The 26,416-nt window shown below is 42.7% G+C and overlaps 1 protein-coding gene across 12 annotated transcripts in view; it reads right to left on the bottom strand.

Annotated features, from left to right (window-relative positions):
* The window catches only part of NRG1 (neuregulin 1), a 473,863-nt gene that overhangs the window by 115,165 nt on the left and 332,282 nt on the right, over positions 1-26,416 (bottom strand). For 6 of the 12 annotated variants that reach the window (XM_069777407.1, XM_069777411.1, XM_069777419.1 and 3 more), the window contains 2 exons: positions 24,701-24,751; positions 21,723-21,773 (listed from right to left, as the gene is read on the bottom strand). The exons of 4 other annotated variants lie outside the window; for them this stretch is intronic. In XM_069777407.1, coding sequence (XP_069633508.1) covers positions 21,723-21,773; positions 24,701-24,751 — 102 coding nt within the window. The remainder of the gene's footprint in view (positions 1-21,722; positions 21,774-24,700; positions 24,752-26,416) is intronic. 2 more of the 12 variants (XM_069777409.1, XM_069777408.1) reach the window with 2 other exon arrangements.

Genomic DNA, 26,416 nt, shown 5'->3' with positions numbered 1-26,416 from the left:
AGAAAATGTTATGACTTCAGCTCAAGAGCTGGTTTGCTTAGCAGCTTTCTGCAAATACCTCCAAATAAAGAATTTAATCTACCTTATCCTAAATCAAGATATTAATTCAGTCCAGCTCTGGTCATGTCTATATGTAGCCTGATTATGCTCAAGATAGCAGAATTGAGATGTTCGCTGTTTAAAACAGATAAGCAACACAGTATTTATAACTGCAAAATTCCAACAATAACAAAAGCAACAGCTCTCATTATGCCTCAGAATCCTAGTATCATCAAGGACACTTAATATTTAATATTCTTTCTTAGTGCATTCAGAAAGCCATAGAAGGCATGAATCACTCCTTTGGCTTTGGCTAGAAAACTTCGTCAATTTCCAGCAAATAATTAAGAAGAATTCAGATAAGTATGACAAAGGAGATTTTATGTCTAGTCATGAGTTTTCAGTAGTCTCATCAAATATGGTTTTACTACATAGCTGTGTTTTGAATGTAAACCCTAGCCTGCATTTTAAAATGTTTTGTCACATCTTTCTCACCCCTGCACCCAGGCTCTCTTTGTGTTATATATGGTCTGGCACAAAACCAAAACTCTTACCTTTTAGAAATCAAAATCCAAATTGAAGTAAGGTAGTTAATTAACTCTTCTCATACACAGGACTTTAATATTCCTGCATCAGGTTGGGTCTTGTCAAGAGCAAGAGAGGAAAACAGCAAAGAGGAAACTCTGAAACCTTAAAGAAATCTATCTGCTGTACTCTCATTTCATTGACGCAGGCTCTGTGATGCTCCAGACACTGAGCAGACCCCTACACCAGGGTAAAATGGGTTCATTATAACTTGTTTGCATTTAACACATGGGAATGCACAGCTCAGGACAATGTGGGCCATTGCTGCTGGATGATGTAAGAGCAGTAGGGTAGCTTTGGAAACACCCCCTTCTGCAAGACATTGGACAACCTGGAAACGGGGCATAGGAGGCAGTGACAGGGCAAAAACCAGGTCTTTAAAGCCCACAACAGGACAGAGGAAGGCAGGTAAATGGAGCCTTTGCTACAGAACCCAGGTATTTCTAATCTCCACTACTGACAACGACAGTATGTGACAGAGTGTTTACGCACTCATACATACATATGTATCAGAATGAGTTTACAGCAATCATCATTTCATTTGATGGATGCATTATTCCTGCAGCATTTCCTGTGTTCAAACTGCAGGTCAGGTTCACCAGGGATGCCTTATATCTGCCTGCGTTTCACCACAGAGGCTGTGGAGTGGCAACAGGACTACAGGGGACAGGCTGTCTTTTTCCTTTTTCTTGAGGGTGCCTAGGGAATAAATGCATTTACTCTGAAAGAGTATTTGAAAGGGTGGGCCAGACAGGCAGGGCTGAGGTTGCACTATATCCTGTGTTCCCAGCCAAGCTCATCCAAATTACCATCCAGAGAAAAAGTCAAATAAAATAGAGCTGTCCTCATGTACACCACTTTAGGTATGCTAAGTCTGTGGTGGGAAAGGTGGCCATGATGGTGGGGAAGGGAAACAAGCACCTAGAGGCTGCAAGGAGGAGGCACTTAGCAACCTTGGCTTGTACACACACAGATGAGGTGAATTGTGTCCCTAAATCCCTTTCTGATCAGGGCCATAGTTTGAAGCCAGACCCTATAACACTCTACCATTCCCTCAGACATTGACTGCTGCAAAGATGGGGCCAAATTTCTTGCCAGTGTGGGCAAGATTTCAGCCTGCTCAACCACAGAGATGGTGAAGTCCTAATACCTGCTTTCACTTGAGGGATGCCTTGCTGTTGCTTAAAAATTCCCTGCATACTGCTTAACTGCCACTTAACTCCAATTAAATTAAAAGCTGCCAAAGGGCAACAAATCCTCCCTATGTTTCTAATTTCACACTAAACCCTGTGTCCTTCCTTCAGGATTTTCAATAAAGGGACTGTATTTTAACAACTTTGCACACACTAGAGGAGAAAACAAGGATGTGACCAAAATAGATCCGATTCTAAAGGCACAAGCTCCACAGGGCAGAGCCTGAGATCCCTGGGGCAGACCAGGCTGACACACATACTCATGAGCATAACGTAACGTTGTTTCTACTTATTCCAGAAGCCTGAAGCTCAGCTAAGGAAGGAAAAAGTAAGGTGTCTTGAATTTTGAACTCCTTTTGCCCCAAAGAGTGAAGATGGTGCTCCTGCCTCACTGATCAATTTGAAATGATTCTCTGGAGGCCTTGTTAATAACACTTGAAAAATACATGAAATTCTGTATATTACATGCCTTTCCTTCGTTAGGCATCAGTTCATGGTTTCATCAGGAAAGCAGCCCTGCTCAGCTGCACAGAAATCACTCTTTGAGGCTGCCTTGAAGGACAAAAAAATACTACAATTTAACCAAGTGAACTGAAAAATGAAAAAGGATGAAGTTCTGGCCTTTGTTGCTGAGTATGTGCTAGTAACACTACACTGTGTTAGGGTAAGCAGACATTACACTTCCCCTTCTAAACTAGCCCATTTAAGAAGTGCTAGTATTATCCCAACAGTGACTACTAGGGTTAGACATGGGCTAATTAATAATCTATGCAGCTGGGGTCTAGTCAGCATTAATAATTAGTTGTAGCCATTTCCACTACCTTCCACCCTCTACCTCCATCTCCTTTCTTCTTACAAAAAAAAAAAAATCACTGTGCATATATGTAGTTACAGGAAACATAATGCATTATTAATGTGGCCACAGCAGACAGAAAGTTCAGGTTTACTGCTTACCAGTGTAGAGGTAAGTTGTAGCTACTGGCAACAGTCAGCTTGCTGGTGCATTAGGTAATGACAGAGTTTCCAAGAGCGCCAACTAAAGTGGCTAAATAATACCAGCTATTTGGAAAAGCACAGAAGCTGGGAGGAATGATGGGTCTGAATCTGTCACTAAGACAGGCAATGGTAGGCAACCTACAGGAATTATTCCAGGAACAATTAACTTGCAACAATAAGGTTGTGCATTTTCTTTGATCCACGAATGTGATTATGTTCAAATGCAATTACGCAAGTCGGAAGTCTCCAGAGGATGAGCAGAAAGGAAACAGGTAGAGATAGCAGCATGAGACAAAGCACCCCAAATAAAGGTCTTTACCAAGCCCTTTTCCCATCGAAACAACACAGTGTTCACAGTGAGCTCGAAAAAATGCCCACATGTCCTGTGATTTCAAGGAATATCAGACAAGTCAGGCCAGAAGTGCTTATTTCCTAGCACACTGAACAATGATCTATCATTACAGACATGTATCTGTCAAGCTGGTATCTGCCCACACATGCTGAAGAAATGCCTTTCAGATGTCATTTTCCAGTTATCCTGGACAACATATTATGCTGCATACAAATATACATACATAGCCAGAATCCCTGAAAAGAAGGCTTAGAACAGCAGAAAAATACAGTGTGCCTTGAACAAGTGATAAAGCTACAGATTAGATACATGGATTAAAGTCACAGAAATTAATTCAGACCTGCTGCCCCAGCAGGATGCCATCGTGCAGTCTCAAGCCAAGTCACATTTTTTTTTTTCCCCTCCTCAAGGGGTTCCTTCCTTTTGTACAAAATCTGTAACTCCTCAATACAGAGCCTAAAATGTAAAAATCATAAAAAGCAGCAAGGAGCTGTCCTAAATCTGAAGAGTCAGAAGCTTCTCCCACAGCCCGTTGACATGCCTCACTGATTTCAAGGATCTGTCAAAGAAGTGCAATTAGACTTCCTTCCTAATAGGCCAGAGGGGAGAACCCAGGTCTGCAGCCAGAATCAAAGGGCTAGCATGAAATTTGTCACATGCAATGTTAAAGCTTCATTGTCCCAGGATCGCTTGTGCGTTACTGAACAAAACATGCAAAAGGGCTGTCACGACACCAACCATTCAGGTTGTGGCCCCTCATTTCACCCTGCTGACCATGAGCCCTCCATAGTAGCTTCTTGCCAACAAGGAGCTACTGTTTCTTCTTCCCACCAGTTGGGCACAATGGGGATTAGGGTAAAAACCACTGCGGTCCTGCCTTTGAAGATGACTTTCTCTGGTTTGGCAGACTGGTGGCAACAGTTAACTATAACCTTTTCAGCTACCCATGGCCATTGACTATTTCCTTACGGCAGACAGGCTTTTTAATACCACTGTGGGGAACTGTACTTAGATGACACAGAGAAATCCTTTGGTAATTATTTGGGCTAATCCTATTAGGAAAGAAAGGCTTTCAATTGCTAAAGCCACAGAAAAACCTTTCAGAAAAGGCACCCACCACTTCAAATTAAATCAACGCCCCCTTCCAGCCCAGGATAACCTGATTATTATTGTACATAAGAAGAGTTGTGTTAACTGAAATCAAAAACGGTTTAACATTTTAAGAAGTTTTATTTAAAAATTTTAAAAATGTATTTGAAATGCCTACAAATTCAAAAGACACCACTTTGCTTTCCTGCACATATTTTATTTGCACTTTACTAGTCCGCGGTTCTACTTGTGTATTTTCCAAGTAAGAGACAGATTTTTACAGAATGTGCACAGTTCTATAAGGTTTTTGCCTATGCTCCAAATTTATGCTACAAGAGAGGATAAAATTTATGTTCCCCAAATTTGCTGTTATTTCAATGCTGCGGTAACATGACCGTGGTGGAGTTAACTCTTTCATGTGCTGATCAGAAATTCAGCTAGAGTGTTTAAAATGATAGTAACTTGATTTATTGAGCAATAAGAGGAATTACTTGTCTGTGGCCACCAGCCAAACAAGTAATCTTTTAATAAGGCATGTGCAGTTACTGCATTTCCTTTATGAGGAAAAAATAAAAATAGCCAGTTTAAAAAAATATGCCTAGGCATCTAAAATGGGCCTAACTTAGTATATAGGCACACTCAACCATGTGGCCTTAGGCACTTCAGTTCCTTTCTCACACCTGCATCTGCTCATGACTCATGGGTCTCCTCCATTCCTTACCCTAGAGGGTGCTGGACAAACCAGAACTGCCCTTCAGATCCTTTTACCATGGTAGACCTCACCCAAGATGTTAATAGCAGCTTTTGGGTTTATTTTAAAACAACCTGACAGGGCTACCCTTTTTCTCCCCCTTGGGAGTTTTCCTCCTGAAGTAAATCTCCAGCTTTGCAGAAAATGATGAAACATTTTCTACATTAGAGAGATGAATGTCACTGAAGCTTTTTTCTAAGACTTTGTGGACAGAGGAAAGACATGGTGAACACTATCTCTTCACGGGTAAATAGTAGGTGCATTTATTTGATGGTGGTTTAATGCCGCCCCCCCCCCCCCTTTTTTTTTTTCCTCCTTATATGTCTGAGGAATTGTTGAGGATCTAGGGGATGGGCAGAAGTGGAGACAAATTCCTCGTTCCACCTTAGCCATCTCTAATATGCTGTCTGTCTGCCTGGCTCCCCACTCAGCACATAAGTGTGGAACAACCTTTGGTAATTCTTTGGACTAATCCTTGTAGGAAATATTTTTAGTTTTGATGCATCTAAAGTCTCTCTGGGCATTCACTGGGGTGCCTGCACATGCAGTTCAGGGTTCATGGGTTGTTCCCTCAGGAGCCAAGTGTTGGTCTGGGATTCCCAGCCTGCAACCCACATTCATATTAGTCCTAAGGGACGTGCTCAGGGTTGCTCAGGAAATCTTTCCTTTGATCTGTGTCTTGCTAACATCCAATTGCTGGACTGTCTGTCTGTCTTGAGCATTCGAGAATGTGTCCTCGTGATTGTTGTCCCTGTGATACATTTCTGCATTTGCAGGTGTACAACTTCCTTCAAGTAAATGATTTATAAAAATGTAAGCAGGATTGCATATCTGTTAGAGACTCTGGGAAACAGAAAGGGAGTGTCTGATGCCTGACCAGCAGCTCTGAGTTGTGTTCACCCTAAGCAGGAGTGTGAAAGCACAAGACAGAGATGCAGATGCTTTGTGGGACCTCTCTCCTTCATTTATTTAGCAAATACAAGTAACTGCAAGACTTCTTTACAGCCTCTCGCATAACAAAAACACAGTGAAATATTTTAATAAGTGGTAAGAGAATGTGAGAATAATTATTAAAAATCATGGTCATCTCAGAAATACATTGCTGCTGTCAGTAATTAATGCATGAGTTATAAAACTCAAGGAACTAATTTTGAGCCTGTCTTCTTTTGTACAGCTGTCTTTCTAGCTGAGATCAAACACATTGTTTAATGAATTGATCCCTTTCCTCTTCCCCACAAGCATTCTTATTTAAACATCTGCATTTTCTCGTACTAACATTATGCATCATGTCTGAAATCAACATGATCATGGAAATTCCCAAAGGAATCTGGAGCATAACTCATGTTGCTCTTGCTGCACAGGAAATGCAACTGTTCTTACCCATCCTTCCTCTATAATGAAGAGTCAGATTCATTGCCTTGCTGTGCTGAGGAGGAAATTGCTGCATAATCTCCTTTCACAGCTAGACAATCCCCTCTTTCCAAAGCAGGCTAAGCATGCAAATTCTCCAGACATATTTGATGAATTTCTAATCACAGTGGGTGAAACAACAGGGCAAAGGCGAGTGTCAGTGACAGAAGCCTTGTGCTGGCTCCCCGCTGAAGACTTTGTTTTCCTTGTATGTTCGCCCACGTATTAATGGTGGGTGATACATATTAATTGTATCTGCTCTGGGACAAATAAACCATAATCAAGTCAAACTGTGGCCAGTCTTAAGGCCAGTTAGAAGTCTTGAAAAGACTAACACATGCATCCTCCTCAGCACTTCACATGGGCTGCAAAATGAGACCTCCAAGGTCTCCCAGTTTATGATCTTACATCACCAGCGTATTGAAGGGAGTGCCTTCTGCCAGTCAGGATGTTCCTTGCCATCTCTTGAGCTAAGAGAGGGACCTCTGTGGGCTGCAAGGATGTCCTGGTTTCAGCTGGGATAGAGTTAACTGTCTTCCCAGTAGCTGGTACAGTGCTATGTTTTGAGTTCAGTATGCAAAGAATGTTGATAACACTGATGTTTTCAGTTGTTGCTAAGTAGTGTTTAGACTAAAGTCAAGGATTTTTCAGCTTCTCAAGCCCAGCCAGCGAGAAAGCTGGAGGGGCACAAGAAGTTGGCACAGGACACAGCCAGGGCAGCTGACCCAAACTGGCCAACGGGATATTCCATACGTCACATCTAGTATAGGAACTGGGGAGTGGGGGCAGGGGAATCGCTGCTTGGGGGCTAACTGGGTGTCGATCAGTGGGTGGTGAGCAATTGCCCTGTGCATCATTTGTACATTCCAATGCTTTTATTGTTGCTGTCATCATTTTATTAGTGTTATCATTATCATTATTAGTTTCTTCTTTTCTGTTCTATTAAACTGTTCTTATCTCAACCCACGAGTTTTACTTCTTTTCCTGATTTTCTCCCCCATCCCACTGGGTGGGGAGGGGAGTGAGTGAGCGGCTGCATGGTGCTTAGTTGCTGGCTGGGGTTAAACCACAACAAAGGAGCAGGTCAAGTTATGCCTCTCCAGCCTGCCAGGTGATTTTAGAGCCCTCTGTGGTTAGATTTTCCTGTATGGGGAACAGACACATTTCTTTTTTCAACGTGGGAACAGAAAAGAAAAAAAAAAATCTCATCTGCCATTGAGAAACATTTATTTGCTTAGGCCTCCTTCAGATCAAGTTCTTAAGGAAATTTTGAGAAAAGATTTGATAGTTGCATGGAAAATAGGAACATGGATTCCCTTGCTGCACTAACAAAACCAAATGCTTCTTATGCAAAGGCTAGTAAGCCTCATGCTTTAGGGTATAAGTCAATCAATCACAAGAGGGCAAGGATGACATTTCCTAGGTAATAAAACAAGTCCAGTTTTCCACAAAGATTATTTTTGCACCTTCCTCTCCCTTTTTGGCCTTGCCTGCAGTTAGCAACAGTAATCAGTAAAGCACTGACATATTCTGGTGCTCTGTATTCCCACATCAATCATGTGTGACACTATTCAAGGTGTCTGAAATGGCATGTGACTCTAGCCACAATATTTGATTATGTGGCTTGCTGCTCTAATTGTTTCTAGTCGATGTAGATAAGGCATGAGGAGAGGCAGCAGACCAAGAGAAGATTACATTGCACTTAGTGGCTTAGGGTTTAATCATCTGTTGTCCCCAACTGCCCTGGGTCCATAAGGTGGGAGAAGCACCCTTCTGAAGTCACAGGGCACAGGTGGCCTGACAGTGAGGAACCTGATCCAAGGCATAATGGGGGAGTGGTTGCTATGGGACAGTGGGAGGGAGCTGAGGCCAACAACCAAACAAGATTACAGAAGAGACAAGACTCCCCACAGATCTAACGAGAGGAAAAATAGGAGTCATAAAGGTTGAGTTACTTCTCATGGACACAGCTTAGGTGGAAACTCATTTAGCAGAGGCAGCATCTTTCTGTTGTGTCTTTCCCCTACCAGTCCCTGAGGCACCAGTTGCTGCCTGCTGCCTGAGACAGGACACAGGGCTTGGTAGGCACTGGAACTGGCCAGCCTGCCTGCTGTTGTGTGTCTCTGGCTGGTCTGCTTCCCTATCATCTGTGAGCATGGGCTGGCAGCAGAAATTCTGCCCTGCAGCAAATGGTGTTTTCCAGAAGGTCAGCTTCTGTTTCTTCCCTGGCCAGGTAGAGGAGGTACAGCAGCATGGCTGCTTCACATGTGGTCAGTTTGACTGGCTGACAGCTGGGACTCTCATTCAAGAGCTGGTGATATTTCAATTTTGACAGGTGGCATTGCATGCAGAGATTGTGCTGAAAATTAATTGGAATGACTATTTTCTGCAGAGCTACTGAAGGCTGAGGCATGATCATGACTAGGGCTGAGGAAGAAACAGCCCCCAGAGATCAGAATAGTATGTAGAGCTCACTGGACCCTTATTAGTCAGTGTTCCTTAAAAATGCTGTAATGTACTTTCTCACAATGACAATTTTCTGTGATAACAAAAGGGGAGATGCCAAGAATATGGCAGTGTTTAAGAAATAAGTGGTGAGATCTAGTTGAGACAAAGGCTCAGCAGAAATGTCAGCTCATACACACATGCTTTCCTCTCCTGTCTGCTTAAACTAGCTTTTCCTACACTTCACCACCCCTTTAATACTAGGATACAGTAGATCAGCTTGAGAGCAGCAAGTCTAAACAAGTGATAACCAGTTCTGTGCTTGCCTCCCATTCTAAAGAGTTAGTTGATGGCCAGCTTTTTTAAGAATTCTTTTTTCCTTAAGGAAGATTCAAAATTTTCTGCAATCTTGTGCCAGTTCATCAACTATAGCTAATGTGTTTCTACTAGAGCTACCCACTCCACATCTTGTTCTGCAAATTGATAATAGTTGATATATTTAGCTCACTCTTTTTGATTATTTTATCTCCATCCAGAGAAATTTCTCCATCCAGTACTTCATACATGCTACTTTTGGGTTGTTGTGAATGGCAACCTCATATTTTACAAGATATTTACAGATAATAAAAGCTATTCCTCAGGATGAAACATCATCCAGAGGAACAAATTCTTACCAGATTAAAAGGAAAGAATCCCTCCCCTGTATCCAGCCTTCCTTACTGGCCATCTGCTAATAGTGCCCATGTGTGTATAAATTTCATTTGCACATTTAAATTGAAAAGCTCCATTTGCTCAGCCTGCCTATAACTGTGCTGTCTTGCTGGGGTGAATATTAGGTCTCTGATGCATGCATATTATCCAGTGAACAAATAATTGCAAATGCAATCCACATCCAATTATCTAGAGTTTTACTGCATATTTTCTACACATAACTCAAGCAGGAAGTACAACAATACATTAGCTCTCCAGGTGTCCATTTGGCCGGAAGAATTAGTAAGGTGCTGGCATTTAGCTCCTGTACTCTAAAGTGTAATTGGCTTATGGTGTTGCTGCCAATGTGAGAGGTCCCTTACACACTTGGTGCAGGACACAGATGTTGTGGGGAAGACACCAAGAGTCCTCTGCATCTGACAGAAGCATGCAACTGGACAGGTTAAGGTAAACAGTCCCTAAGCCATGCCTAATTTCTCTCCCCTGCCTCCATGGAGGCATTTCACTGATGCATAGCCCAAATGTGTTGGCTGAACACACATGGAGAGGATTTCAGACTTGTGTTACCTCTCATGAAGCTTAGAATTGATCCGCTACTCTTAGGGATTACAGCTACCTTGGCTTGACTACTAGTCTACCAAAAAAGATACAGAATTTATAGTCACAGCATTCCTTCCCTGGACCTATCTTAACCTCATCCTCCCTCCAAAGTGACAAATGAGTTACAAGCATCTACTCTGCAGATGTGGTGTGCCTAGTAACCAGGGACAGCATCTGATTCAGAGCTTATTACACCAGAGAACTGAAACACCACTCTGCATAGCAACAGAGACACGCATTTGAATGAGCTGCATTGCTGCTCAAGGCAATTCTTCATCCTTCCTGCAAAATTAGTGTTTAAGATTCTTCTGGCCTCTCGCAGACTCCAAGACAACTGTTATCCTACTGTCTGTCAAGTATTAGTTGCCATTGTGGCAGCTAATGGGTTTTGTGTAGATCATTAAAATATTCAAGAACTATGCATAGCCTGCAGCTTGTTTTAAGCCAAAGATTTCCCCAGTGGGAAACGGAAGGAAAGAGCTGTTTCAGGGAAACAATAGAAGTCATACTAACAGTATAAAAGGTATAGTGCAAGATTAGACTCAATCTTATTTCACTGTGTGTCCTGTGGAGTCAGTGGAATCACTCCATGTTTGCATTGCTTTAAATAACATAAAATATTAAGGAATTCAAAACAATCAATGCTAGTTTTGGACTTTCTTAGAATGGAAAAAAGCGGGGTGGGGGGTAGGGAGGTGGCATTTAATCAGGCGAAAGTACCAGACATTCAAACCTACTGTTCTCTCAGAACAATAACTAAACTGTTGAACTAATGCCTCACAGCATTGGATGCCAGTGCTTAAAAGCATACAACAGAATTTTAGCTACAGCTGAAAGAACATCCTCAGTTCCTATATATAAAAACACAGACATTTCAAATAAACAAATGCATCACATGTGATTAGCTCACTTCTAATTTGAGAAGACTAGAAAAACTTTCTGCTACTGATGATTTGTGCCACAATTGGCAGCAATAGATCTAACGGGTAGCTTTCTACAATGTAGGTAGCTGTGGCTTTCACGGCTAGATATCTGCCTGCAAAATAGACATTATTGAAAAAATGCCCTCATATTTATTCCCTGAAGTATGGCTTATCTTTTTCTTTTATAACCAACCATTGCAGTAATACTCCTCGGCAAACCTGCTGACATTTTGGAAAGCTCATCTAAATACCTGTCAGATGCTTGACTGTTTTATTAAGAATCATGTTTTTTATCATTGTGAATATTACCAGAAAAATATCAGTAATAAAGTTCAGATTCCACTTTACAAACCTCAGAAAAATAATGACTGTATTAACTTCTGAAGGGCTATTACCACCCCATGTATAAATGCTAAACTTTAAGATAAGCTCAGTGGCACATGGTGTTTGTAAAAGCTTCAGGCTGCAGAGCTGTGTCCAGTCAAATCCTTCCTGACTCAACATCAATTCTGGATATTTATAGCTCTGGAGTAAGGAGCTTTTCTGTGCTGAATAAACAGAACAGAAACAAATAAACAAAAAAAAAAAAAGCCAAACGCCCAGGACTGGGAAAACAGTCGTCTCCTCTGTTGGCTTGGGACTGGAGTGTAGTAGGTGTTGTCTCATCTCTCCTTTCAAGAGCAGTGGCCGCAGTTGCTAAACTCAGGAGGGCTGTGGTGCAACGCTAGCTGCTCTGTGCCCCACAGGTACACCATGGTCAGGAAGATTGGGGTGGGATAGGGAGCCTGACCTCTCAGATGTGCCTACGCTGCTCAGTAGCAAAGGGGACGGATCATGCTTTCAGTCCAAGGACAAGTGTCATGGCTGGGCTACATCTAGGTCACACATCACGTCACCATGGCTCTGCCCTTTATTAAAAATAATTTACATGTGTGTTTTTTCCAGTTCCCAGTGTCTAAATTGTGGGAAGGCTGTGTCTTAGCCCACCCAGGCAGTGGTTTTATGGCCTGAATATGGTTTTATAATTAATTCCCTCTGGTATGGTATAAAGGCTTTTGGGGGTTGCAATGTCTGTTAGGATGATGTGGGAGGACTGCTTAAAGTGAAGGGAGCCAAGCTGGTAGGCTGGTACCCATGCTGCCTCCTGGGAAAGGTCTCAATGCACTTAATCCTTCATATTGTGCTTAGGTGTCTTGAAAAGCAGTATTTGATGTGAGTCAGAATGACACAAGAAAGCGTGTTAATGATGAAATGGGCAAACACTGCTCTAGCAATCCAGCTCACTCCTGAGCCTCACTCCACTTAGCACCCTAGATTTAGCCTTTATGATCATCCATTATAAATTAGAAATGCCCCACGCTATTGTGGCTTGCAACAGGATTGATGCAGTTTGGAAATTGGAGGGCTGTGAAAAGTTTCCTCCCTTGTAAAAAGCAGATCCCTGTGGAAGGGAAAATTTGGAATTATTTTGCCAAAAGATCTCAGACAGCTGGATACTGTGACTAATATAATCTACTAATAAGGCCTATGAGCTCTGTACATCCATAATGAAGTTGAAATGACTAGCATGAAGAGTGGGCAGTCAGAAGAAAATCTTGTAAAGAAATGCAAGAGCCTTTATATACATTTATATTCCCTGAAAGAAAATACTGACATCCATCAGACACAATTCATAAAGAACAATTGCTCCAGGGCATAGCTTTCTTTTCAAATAAAGTGAGTGGGTGTTTTGTGATCCTTGCCATGCATTTCCATGCTACTGCAGATGTAACTCAAAATTACTGACTAGCTGACTACTGCTAAATATTTAGGAAGATGCACACCTAGAAAGAATATCACATTGTAAAAGGCTGGTCTTTAATTGCTGCAGTGACTACAGTGATTCCTTCTCCTCTCTGTACAAGGGGAGAATGTCAAGAACAGCAGAAACCATTAAGAATCTGCAGGAACATTTTGATAATGAAAGTCACAGGAGATGCAACTTTCCCACTTTGCATCCAATTATGAGATGTTACCAAAAGGCAATTTAGAAGAGATGCGGACATGAAAGATGGGATGGTAATTTCCTACCACGGGTTTAGCTTGGCTCCCATTGCACTGTTAGAATACTGCTAGAATAGGAACGTGAAAGAAGAGTATTGCTTTTAATTTACCTGGTAGCAACTGCTATAGTCTAAATTGAGTCTCAGCCATAGCGTGCCACTATGTTTGTGGAGAAGCTAATGAGGGGACACAGGGATAGCTTTTCAAAGCCATGCATCTATGGCAAGATTGCATGTATTTATACAGTGCTCTGCCTATGGCTTTTGAAATATAACTTCTGTCATGCAGTTTGCATTTTCTAAGAAGTAATAAGTAATTTATCATGGGGTTATTCTTAAGCAAATAGAAACTTCTTCAAAGCGATACACTTTAAAAGTTATTCTGAAGATAACCATGTACTTTTCTGTTCATCTTTTATCTACTGCCATGTTATCCTCTGCTTTCACCTTCTAGAAACAGATCCAATTGAATGCTGAGGCACTTCCAGTTATTAAAAAGGTAGGGACTCCCTGGATTCCTGCTCAGGAGTCAAAAGAGCCTAGCTGCCCAGGCAGATAACTCAGAGGGGTATCTTACCTTCCCCTATTGCTCTCTAAGAAACTTTGTTCCTTCTCCCTAGACAACAGCATCTGCCTTTTGGGCTTGACCAAAACTGCCTGAATTGGAAGGTCAGCAAGAAAACAAAGCATTGGACCCAGTCTCTTGACTTCTATCTAATTAATTTTGTGTTTCTGCTTCATCACAGGCTTCCACTGCCAGACCATGAACTTGCAACAACCTTTCATGGACCAGGGCCCTGCTATGCCACAGAGCGTCTCTGTTTACAGCCAATGCAGCCTAAGACCTCCCCTGGGATAATGTGGAATAGAAAGCCCAGAACACACCATCTAAGAAGGCCAGCTGTGTGTGCCTCTCTGTCAAAGGGAGCCCAGCAAACCTCCAGGCATGCTGGTGTAATTCAGATTTGGAAATTCAAATTCCCTTTGGGACTTTCTTCTTTGTTGGACTCTTCCCACCAAAGCTGAAACAACAGAAACTCCCCCTCCAAAAAGAAGAAAGTGAACAGCAAACATGTCTTTCTCAGGACAGAAGGGCCTCCTGAGGAGTGTAAAGGACCTTGCATTCCTAGTCTCTTCTGGGGTTAATACAACAGGGTGCCTCAGGGTAAAGTCTCTTTGGGGGTAGGAAGGTATTGTTGGGACAATAGGTGGAAGATAAGGAGATGAACAGAATTTCTGGGCTATAGGGGAAAGTTGGGAATTGCCTATTTTAGATAAAATACTAGTATTATTCTGTACCCATGCACACATTCGTCATTTTTGTCTGTTGTGAGTATCCCTTTTCACACTCGGTCTGAGCTCTTTGGCTTCTTTATGCCCTTTCCTACAAAGCACTGACATTCTTGATTTCAGCATGGTTAATGACACGTCTTGATTTGCCAGAGTGCCTGAAATAGATGCGTGCTTCTGTCAAGGTCATGTATTCCATGTTGTTCACATATCTCTGCCCAGCTAGTATCACTGCCCGTCACGTACTTTTATTCAGTATGAATACTTGCTACCTTGATGCCTCAAAAATGACATGGACAAGGGAAGATTTTGAGAAGGCTGATCCAATACCACAAAGTATGTTCATAATTGCTACCCAGAAAGGATATAGCCAGCAGGCAACAGGAGTCCTTGAGCACCTGTTTTTGTCACAGTGACAGCACCAGGGACTTCTTCCCATGGAAGACACAGAGACCAAACCACCAAGGTCAGACCACCAATCCATCCCTGTGCTACAAGCTCAGGTTCTTCAGTATAGCATAGGCTATGCTGGCAAAACAGAAAGATGCTGATTTTAGTCTCAGGTGGGAGCATAGTACATGTCACTTCAGCATAGCGGGGAGAAGAAGTCAGAAAGGCATAAACTAATGCTCTGTTAAGAAAGGTTTTGCCAAGATTAGACCCTCTGGGAGACCCTCAAAGAAACTGGGCCTTACCAGCAGCCCCTTGAAGCCAAATCCTCATACAACTTACACAGTCTTGGAAAGAGAGGTCCTGACATACTCTGGGGTCCTGAGGAGAGCTAGGGATGGAGCCTGCAGTCTCTCATCTCTGAGACCCAGCTAAGGCAGCAATTAACAACGTGGCTTTTGGCCACCTATCCTGTTGTGAGGGTGTCCCCCACTCCACCAGTGAGGACACATTCAGGTTTTAAAAAATTTAACTACTGATCCCTTTTGCTGAATGATGGGAAGAGTTTCTGTTAGAAATTTGGAGAGAAGGAGATAATCCACAATGTCAAAGACAATGGGAGGTGGGCCTGTGAAATTCTTTCAGAAATATTGCAAGCAACAGAAACATTTGAAGTAGCTTTTGTGACTTGTATGCCAGCAGAGTAGACTGCCGCATGTTTGGTAGTGCTTTTCATGGTGTAATCCATGATCTCAGGAAAGCACAACCTGAAATAAACAGATCCAAACCACTGCCTTCACACTTACATGTATATACTTTATAAACCTATATATGTACATATATTTATACATAAAACACTATTGCCTCATCATATACAAATCCTGAGGCAAGTGCTAGCCTTATGGATTTATTCTTACATGCACAAATATACAGATAGCTAAAGGCAATGTCCTTAAAACCCTTCCACTCTGGCAGCTGTATTTAAGCTATATAAACTGTTGCACTTATTCCTTTGTGACTGTTGTGTCACCTTCTTCTAATTTTAATAGTGCTTATAGCCATCATTGCATTTTACCTCTTTGACCTCCTTGAAGGAAAAAAACCCAAGAAACCCCAGCACAGAAGAGGCCTGACTCTATACTAGTGGTGTTATCTTATAAGTTGGATATGTACAAACTTTCCAGTGGAGCTGCCTAACCCAGCTCAGGTCCTCAGTGTCAACCCATGCTCTCCTTCATAGCAAGGCTGGGGGACCAAGAATGCAACTACCAAAAACCCGCAAGATTAAGTGGTTTGGAAGCAGAGACTTAATGTCACACCAGCCTTAGACTGGGAATCACGCAAAAGGTTGAAATCTGTGTCTCTGGGAAATGTTACCTATTCAAGTGAGTTTGCCCTATCTGTGAAATTTAAACACAGGAAACAGGATTTGTCACACCAGATCAAATCATAAGGCTACTGAGATTACTGCTGCATTGCCCACTGTGATTAGTGTCCACTGTGGAGAAAGAAACTGGAAAATACTGCACGCTGTGCTAGGTTTTAACAGGGGATTGACACATGACTTCATCTCTGCTCTTCCAGTAGGATTTCATTAACCAGAAGGCTTAAACTCATTTTACATTAAACAAGAACTAGTTACCTGACCCTGCCCTTGTTCATTCACTGTGTTCTTAGAACAAAGCAAAGTGTTTTCTCCAGAAAAAAACCCAACACTGAAATAATAAAGCAAAATGCATGAGGTGGTATAGTGTTTTTCTCTGACCCACTGTCCCACCAAGGCATCAGGTATAGGGTTTTCCTGGAGAAGCAGACTTTCAATCCATGGAACAGGTAAGTTAAATGCTGACAGTTGAAGATGTCACACTAACTTATTACAAGAGCAGGAGTTGGGAATACAGCTGTGCTATAATAACTGCAACCTGATAATTGCCTTCACCATCTGAATTCCTTCAGCTTTCTCAATTGGTTACAGTATTCTCCTCTTCCCATCCTGCCCTGAGTGACTTTGCCATATTACTAGTCTCTAGTAAAACAATTCTGCTCTTTCACTCAAAGAAAGCTGCATTTCAGAAGTCACTGAGCTGCTACCAGTGTATTTAGGTTTTATGATAACACAGCAGAGCCTTCTGGGGCTGAAAGAAGTTAAACACATGTTCATTAGGCAGTGTCCCCTGATTTTTTCTGATCCTTACACTGTGCTGCAGCACTGTCCATCACATTATCATCTTCTTCATCTCTCAGTTGTAGAGGGAATATTAGAAATTAACATCTGTTGAACTCAGAGTAAAATGAAGCAAAAAAACCCCCAAAACAGAGTAAAATGAATTAATGCAGAAATTCCATATTTACTATATTCTGCTATACTGCAAGATATCTGGCCACCAAGTCACATTGTGTCTTAAAAGAACTGCAATTCACATGGACCTCAGAAAGTACAAAAGACTGCAGAGTAGAGTTTCACTCTTCATCTGCCTTTTCTTGATTCCACAAGTTTTGGCCACACATCAAAGGCAAGCAGACTCCTGTAGGTACCTATGCATCAGTAATATTAAAAAAAAAAAACCAAATAAAATAATCTAACCAAAACTCCAAACATCAGATAGCAGGACAATCTGAGTGGTCTAAGGACTGGCTACAAATCAAGATGACCCTTTAAAAAATTGCTTGAAATAGCAACAAAATCAGAAGGTCTTTAGAGGTTTGGATAAGTATCCTCAAAGCAGAAGAAACAGCCACATAAAACTTGTATCACTGGGGGCCCAAGCTTTCTGTTTTCCAGAAGGACTGATTCTGGTTTGTATGATTCTTAGACAAAATTCATGTTTTTTTGAAAGTGGACTCCTGTTGGGTATTACATGAATAACTACAGGGGAGAAGGACTGCGGTCACTTTAGGAGATAAAGGAAAGCATAAACTAGCAGAAACTTAACTTGCTTGTTAAGATTTTAGGACACAGATGATTTACTGGCCAGGCTGCTTGCCTCATATATGCAAAAAAGTTCCTGTTAAAAATACTGTATAAACCAATGACCCTAACACCATGTCATAGAAGGTTTTACTACTCAGCATGGAACATTTTTATCAAAGCAGATCAGTACTGTGCTTGAGAAAATGTGACAGGCAACAAATCTTTGCATGCCTCCTTTCTACGTGGTGTATCTGCTCTCCATTTGATATGCAGGTTGGAATCTGTTACTGCACCATGAGAAGATGAAGTGTTAGGAAGGTGCCTTGCTGTGCCAGCCTTGGACCTTGCAAGTTAATAATTCCAGAGAGAAGAGATGAGCAGTCTAAGCTGACACATTTCTTCTCCAACTAATCTTTCTTTTTAAAATTTCTGCGCAGATTTTAAAGGTCAGAATGAAAGTCTGTGAGAAAATGAGATTAAAGTAATCTATGGGACAGATGACCAACACTGGGTCTTTCCCTCCAGCTAAAAGCTAAACAAACTTGCTCTGCACTCTTCTGAAAAAGAAGCCACAAGCCAGGTGGGATCAGCCTCCTACCCGTTCTTCATCCACACTCCTGCCTCAAGCTGGGCATCATATCAGCCTGCTAGACAGTGGACAGGAGGCTGCATGCTGCAGAAAATATGCTCCAAGCACATCCAGTGCCATGGTTGCTGGCTCAGCATCTTGCACAAGCAGACAAATCTGAACTGAGAAGCCCAGTGTAAGACAATCAGGTCTGAAACATGAAGAGTACACAGCATGCCCTGACTCTTTGCTGGAGGAAGTGCCTTCACAGACATTTTAGGGAGTAGCCCTTAATGGGCAGCGTAAACAAGGGCATGAAGGTAACGCTGCAAGGTGTAACTAAGCTGTCTGTGATGAAGAGTATGAAATATACTCCCACAGGCTCTGGCTCTGTCCAACTTCTTCATTTCCTACTGCTACAAATGCTCAGATTTTGATCCAGTTTAGTCCTCAGAACATGGGTTTCCAAACTGTTGCTCTCCGTAGAAACAGTGAGCTAAGGTGCCTCCTCACTCCTGGTCTGTACATACATACTGTGCTGTAGATGGTTCCCACACAACAGGAACTATGGTCATTGTAAACAGCCTGCATCCCACCACTTCCCTTCTCCCCTCTTGCACTATACAAATGTTCCTGCAGAACACCTCCACCAGGAGGCTGTGTGCAGTGCTGATGGTATGATTTTAACCTAAGAAACCTGATTGCTTTTGAATTTCTTTCCAGGTGTATTGTAACTTACAAACAAGAATTCAAGTTTTGGTACCACTTTTCTAAAGAAAAGGAAGGCTGCCATATGTATGCTATTCTTGCCTATCAAGGTGAGAAGCCAAAATTCCTTTAACAAGTCCCAGAAGAGCAAAAAGACCACCATATTTTCATTCTCTTGTCTTGAATACATAGTTGAATGAACCCATAAAACAAAGGCACTAGGGTGAAATCTCAGATTTACTTTTTCCACTGCAAATCCTGAACAGAAGAAAGTCACAGAGCCATAAGGCACTTGTTTCAGAGCACTGCAGTTGAGGGAACAAGGGGAGGAAAAATGTCTTCCATCCCCAAATTGTTCTGATGTGCTTAAGAATGGCCCCTGCAGTCCTTGGTAGTGAGAGCACACAGGGCTCCAACTGCTGTTGATTTGCTCACTTCTTTCAGTGGGAGAAACCATATCACAGAGAGCTCCATCATCAAGGAAAATTAAAGTTGTAACTTAGGTTTCAAAATTACACAGTACAAAATAAATATATATGGAGCAATTCTAGGGTTGGGGTGGAAGAGAAGGTGGGAAGCATTTCTACCTGCCGGGGCATTGTTGGTAATCAGTGCCACAAAGTCTCTCACTATGAAACACGACACAAAAGCATGAATTTCCTCATCCTCCCTTGGATTACTGACCCCCCAGCCTGACCACCAGCCCTTTATATTAAACTGGGAATACATCAGAGTCTTTCCCTTCTCCTTTACTTAAGAATGGAGGCTCACACTCTCAAAACAGTGTGGATTTGGAGGAGTGTAGGTGCATGTGCACATAAAAGGGTAGAGGGACCTTCAGTTTTGGGGTGTCCGTTGTGGAATGTCTTACAGAGATGGGATTTTTTAATAATTTTTAGCTTTCTGAATATCTGTCTGTCACTGGAACCCCCAAAAACCATAGCATAACACATGTCTGTACACTTGTGAAAGCCCAGGGGAGAGACCCTACTGAATCACTCTGCTGTTCTCAGGTCTTTCCCAGTGTCTGGCCAACAGTGACAGTGCTGGCATGTTCTCTGAAACATCTGCTATTGTCTGAGAAGTGGAAGGAAACAGTTTATTTTATCTCCTGTAGCTGTTGCAAGATTGACAGCGACAAGTGTGAAACTGACATGTCCCACTGAAATTCAGAAAATAAAAGCCCTAAGCAACTTTAGAATAAGTATGTGCACTCAATTCCCTCAACGCTCTGTAGTGTGAGTAGACATTCACATCTGTTAGCAATAAACATTGGCTCCCTCCTGCTTTGTAGTACCTTTCCAACCCAGCACAGGCAGCAGTATCCAATACTGCTCTCCTCCATTGCTTTAGTGACTTGAATAGTACTAATCCCGATTTACCTCAATGGAACTGAGAGCAGAACAGAAAGAAATGTCTGTTTTAAATTGCTCCAGGAATTATTCCTGCCACCCTTCTGCTATACATCAGAGGAAAAAGATGGCCAAAAACATTAACTCTTCTCACCTTGCTAGCTGAAAGCTTTTCAGTCTTTTAAAATAACCTATCAGATTTCTAAAATTCCTTCACCACACACTTAAAACATTAATCAGTTTAAGAGCTGAGAAGAAAATCTACAAGAATAAGTCTTTTTTATCTCATATAAATTATGAAAAAATGTTCAGAATACTGTGTCCAAAGATTTGGCTTTGACCATTCCCTCTTGTGCTGCTACAGTAGCTATTAGATGTGAGTTAAGGGCATCTATGTATAGTTTGCTATAGAGCATACACAGTATTTTACAGTAACACTGGAACTGTTGGGGGGATTGGACCACTGGTCTATCTCACCTGCCATCCCATTCCTGGCAGCCAGCAATACTTACTGCTTTAGGAAAAGGTCAATACCTTACCTCCCACAACCCTGCTGACTTTGATTTTGTGAAGCGTACTTCAAGACTGCTCAAAACCAGGCTGGCTAGATGGCGGATCTCGGTCTAGTAAAGAGCTGGAAGGCTTTACCTGATGGTTCTCAAAGATGAAAGCACACAGGATTATGGCTGTAAAGTGTGCTTCCCAGGGAAGCATCACTACAGAGGAAGAAAAGAGTCAGTTTCCTCACTGGTAACCTCCCAGCTCCCAGTGTGCTCCCAAGATGAGGAGAGAGACAACCTCTCTTCCACAGGAAGGAACCTCTGTCCCTGCTGAGGGAAGACACATAAAAAGATGTCCTCACCTTCCTCATCCTCTTCCCAAGGACAGCTGAGCACAACAGAAAGAGCCCGAGAAGCTCTAACATGCACCAGCTGGCACAGGGATCAAGGGAAATGTGCTGCAGCTGGGAATGGCTGGACCCAAGGATGTTCCAGCTACCCTAGGGCCAGGGGCTGTGGAGGCAGAGGAGACCATGTTTGAAGCCATGCATTGCCTGGAGAGGGCAGGGCAGGGAATTCCAGGTAGGAAACACTGGAGCAGTTTCCTCCTCCTTTGCCCTGCCCAAACATGTGCTTTGACCTTCCTGAAGGAAGGTGTTTAGCCCTCAATCCACAAAGGACATGGCTCTGAGAGTTATAATTTGTATAACAAATAATAACTGCATCTGTAGTGCAGGAATCCTGCCCAGTCACTCCCGATCCCTTACGGTAGATTTAGATAGAAGCACATTTTTTACTGAGCTAGGGAGCGATAACTGTATCCAAGGGTCTTGCCAGCAACAATTTAAACAACGTGTATATACTTACAGGAGGAAGTGTTTGTTCCTTCTGTTGAAGCTTGTATCCTAAGCATGGGTTCTGCAACACACAGAAGTAACAAAGTTGTAAGAATACAGCCACAGCTACATTGTTCTACTTGAGGAGCCTGAACATCTTCCCCCAGTACCGCTTTTTTATTTTTTTTTTCTTTTCAGTAATCAGAAACCTGCCAAAGAAGTGAAAAAAAATGAGATAGCTCGAGAAAGGAATAACTTCAAAGTTGGTACAGCATGTCCTAGGCACGCTGTGAATAATCAATTACAGCAAAAATGCTCCATAGTGCTGGGAGGAAAGGCCAGGAGAAAACTGGCATAAAAGAAAGCAAAGTTTTCAGCTGTTTGTGACAGCATCAGAGGAAAGTGGAAAGCAGTGGGTCTTGAAGCGGCACATGCTGACCCAGGAAACACTAGCTTCTTATCTTCTTCTCACATAACTCCAAATGGACAGTCAGGCCTCCAGGTTTATCACAACTATGGCTAAGGACCTCTGTGGCTTCAAAGAGAGCAGGGTGCATGAGTGTCACCACCTTTGCAGAGAGCTGTAGCTGGAAGGGAGAGCAGGACATGTTCCAGACCAAAATGGGACATAACACAAGCCCCAAAGTGGTAACAAAGAAAGGAAAAAGAAGAAGCATTCTCAAGATGGCAAATAATCTTGTAGGACAGATGAAAGAAACAGACCTCAACACAAATCACACAAAGGAAGCACTCAGAAAAGTTAATGGAAGAAGCAAGCTAGCCTGAAGCTAGGGCTGAACCTCCTGAGCTGTAGGAACCTGAACCGAATGCAGCAAACCAGAGCCATGTGTTTGGGTGGCTGCATGGGGTTTCACCAGCTTAGAGTCCAGCAAAACATATGGTGACATGCATGAGTAAAGAATTCAAGAGTGTGCTTGAGGACTACTATCAGCTGGAAGGAAGAGTTTGCAGAGAGAGCACTTCACCTAAGGTGGCAATGTGACGTGCCACCATGGAGAGGGATGAAGGAAGTCAGGGTAGCTAGCAATCAGCCTGTGCAGGTCAGGCATACTGCATGCTCTGTAGCAAAGTATTTAACAACATGCCACGTCAGGCAGAAAACATGAATCTGTCACCTAATAGAGTCAGTTTTTAGGCAGAGTAAAACCACACTTAAAAGCTAAGACCACTTTGTTAAGTCCTCCTATCACCAAAACGTAGCTATAGCAATAATTCAAGAGACCTAGCTCCTGGTGATTTAAACACCAGCATCTTACAATAGCCTACCTCCAATTAAAGCAGCAACACACTAATAACTTACTTGCATTTGCAAGGACTTGAAAAAATCCGCAGTGCCCAAAACCCCAGACACTTTGTCAGCAGGAGACTCCTGTAGTGGCAGAGAAAGCTGACATGGTCTGGACCCAGGGCTGGGTGAGAACAGTGGGGAAAAATGGCACTTGGCTGGATTTGGGCCTGAGCAGGTCTCTGCTATAGCCACACAGCAAAGACCTACTCAGAGCTCCATGAGAAGACCTCAACAAACAGCCACTGAATGTGTTGCTTTCTGCTCTCCTTCAGGACAACAGCGTGATGTGCCGCTTGGCATGAAATCTGCCAGTCCAGCAACTCATCAGGAATGCAGCCAGCCTTTTGAACATCCCAGCCACCTCCTCTCCAGTGGCACAATAGCAGTAAAGAGGAAAACAGTACTGTAACAGCAGGCACTGGAAGGGACATAAGCAGGGAAAGAGACCACTCAAGAACAAGTAATTTAGTTCATGGGAAAGAAGGGAGAGAAATGCAGGGATTGCATTCTTGCTGCACAAGGGAGGAGGGAAGGCAAGCCCAGTGGAGTCAGTGACCAGCGTGTCACCTCCTTTGAACAAAAATGGTTCCAATGGTTACAGGACACTTTCTATTAGCTATGTGGTCTCATACATATCCAGTGAAGTACCAGTGACAGGCCCCACTGAGAACATGAAAGAATGTGGGCACATCCAATGGGTCTTCTGTCAGGCAGCAGTGCCAAGATTTCAGAAGTAGGTCACCACACACGCAGATGCATCAAAGGAAAGGCTGCAGGCATGCTAAATGCAAAATCTGGCAATCCCACTGTTTTCCTTGATCTAGCCTACAAACACTGTCATCTCATACTAAAACCTGTCTCTGCCAGACATAGCTTTCTCAAAAAAGCTAGCAGGACTCCAGCCTCTTTGCCAAGCAGGATATGTGCATCTTGTAAATCCTTGGGATGCTCGGCTTACACATGCCTATCCACAGCTCCCTCAGCCAAACTCAGCGGTAGAGACAACTGCTTGTATTGTGGCCATATATAAAGTAACTCTAACAGTTAAAATAATGAAAGTGACTTCTCACTGGGGTCAGTTCCAGGAGTAACTCTGGAGGCATGCAATCCGTAACTGCAGGCAGGATGCTGAAAGCAAAATTCCACCAGCCTAAAAGGAAACCATCTGGAGAGGGCTCCTAGTATGCCAAGGCAGCTTCAAAAGTGGTTAAACTATTGACAGTGAGTTACCTGTCTACATACACAGACCCTGCAGAGTTGTCAGGAATTGTATGTAGACCCCTGAGGAACAGAGCAGTCTAGCCAACAGACTTTCTGGAGGAAACATCAATATACCTACACAATCTGCAAATTCACATGCAGCTACTAGGATTTACAGGAACAGGAGCAACAAATGCTTTTTTGAAACAGAGTTCCTAACAACCCAAATACTTTTTCACTTGGTCTGCTGCAGGCTGACAACTGCAGGCCCAGTTAGCATCCTCAATGCAGCTCCAGGATATCAAAAAGTATGCTTAACCTTTCTTCATTCATTTCTCAGTCCCTGAAGTAGCTCCAGTATTCAAGGTGATATGCAGATACTGAGGTGCTGGATGTAGGCGAATTGTTCTCTGCTAAGAGGGAGAGTTTCAGAGCTGCAGAAGCAGTTTCAAGAAGAAATAAAGAGAAAGAGATAGAAAGACTCTATTAATTCAACTTACGTGAAGAAGTTTTTGTCCCTTCTGTTGATACTGGTATCTTGCTGGTGCTCTCTGGAAAACACAAGAGGCAACAAGAAGTTATAATGTGGAGTCAGACGATCCTCTAACGGCATTCAGGTCCAAGAATGGACAAGGTAAAGGGGAAAAAGGTGCTCAAAGAATCAAGCTTAAATTCTGCTTCAGTGGGCAGAGGCTGCAATCAGACACCAACTTGCAAATGTTTCCTTTTGGGAAAAAATAAAAAATGATGCTGTCTACCAGTAGATCTGAAGAAAAAAGCCTGTTTCTTCTGAAAGAAGCCAGTTGTTCAATCTCTCATTCTCCTCTGGGAAACACTGATCAGTGGCAAGAGGAGAAATCATGCAGATGGCTCTGCTTCTGGAAGATGTCAGTGTTAACATTCACTCCTTATGCTTCTAGGCAGTTAAATTTTGCAAAGATGTGTTCCTGTTCATATCACTTGAATTGCTGGTAAGTACATCCAATAATGTCACTTGCCACTTCAGGGGAATCTTCTAAGTTACACATGCAAACCCAGTCCCTCATGGGATGACTGCTGGGGGTTCTGTGATGGAAATCAAACAGTTGCTTTGCTGAAGAGATGAGAAAAGTTGCTCTTCCATACTGGTCCTACAGAGATATGCTATTGCTAGTGGCATACTGCCATGGACTCCTTGCACCCTCTTGTTGCACTGGTTGATGGCTATGGGGGATGCTGCTGCTGTGCTTAGATCCCTGCTAATGCCTTGCAGAACAGAGATGGGAGAAAGCAGAAAGTAGAAAGCCTTTGTTTAGGCTTCACAGACTTGTACTCATTCCAATGACACCATCCATCTGTCTGTGCGCTGCTGACCCTGCAAGCCACAACTGTGTGCAATCTCCTAGGTGTGGACAAAGCGCCCTTCAGTTGTAAGCATCAACAATCTTGGTCTTCTCCAAGTTCTCAGAACAGTTTTCAGCCTCATAGTGGTGCAGTTCAATACAGTTGCACAAGTTTCAACTCCACAGCTGGAGAATGGCCACAAATCCCAGGGAAGAAGTCCTGCCCTGTATCCTCAAGGCACACCAAGAATCCTCTGGTAGGCCAAACAAAAAGAATTTAGAAAAAGCCTCATAAGAGATTTAGGAAAAGGTGACAAGAATGTTTTTACTCTGTTCTGTGATTCTGGATCAGGTGACCCTCTGCTCACTGTCTTCAGAGTCCACAGAAACTTGACCAGAGACAAAACTCAGTCCAACTGTCTTCCCTTCAACACCCCTCTCATTAAACCTCAATGTTGAGGCTGTTTTTTAATTTCTTACTGGCTAGCTCTTCTTTCATATTTTTTCCATTTTGGTCCAGTTTTCTTTGGCAAATATCTTGTTTGCCTGGGCAATATGTCCCAGTTTTCATCTCACTAGTGTGAGAAAACATGTTATACAGAATTTCCCTGATAGCCAGTGATGTGTGGCATGGAAATGATTATTATAAGTAAAATTTTTAAGGTCAAAACCTGTGCACTAGGTCTTGGAACACAGCGACCTGTAGTCAGGCAGCTTTCAGGACCATTTTTGGGGTATGGAGGCAGTTTGCTGTTTTGCAGCTGGGCTGTCTGAGCAATTAACCTTCTTAGTCACAAAAGGAGACAGAACAGGTCTGAGAGCTGCGTAGCTCAGCATCTGGCACAACTGGAGCAAATTCTTCTTTCTCCATTAAAGAAACCATGTTCCATCTAG

The sequence above is a fragment of the Haliaeetus albicilla genome, chromosome Z (assembly GCF_947461875.1).
Source record: "Haliaeetus albicilla chromosome Z, bHalAlb1.1, whole genome shotgun sequence".
Taxonomy (NCBI): Eukaryota; Metazoa; Chordata; class Aves; order Accipitriformes; family Accipitridae; genus Haliaeetus; species Haliaeetus albicilla.
Note: the sequence above shows the minus strand (reverse complement) of the source record. Positions and strands in the feature narration are given on the sequence as shown.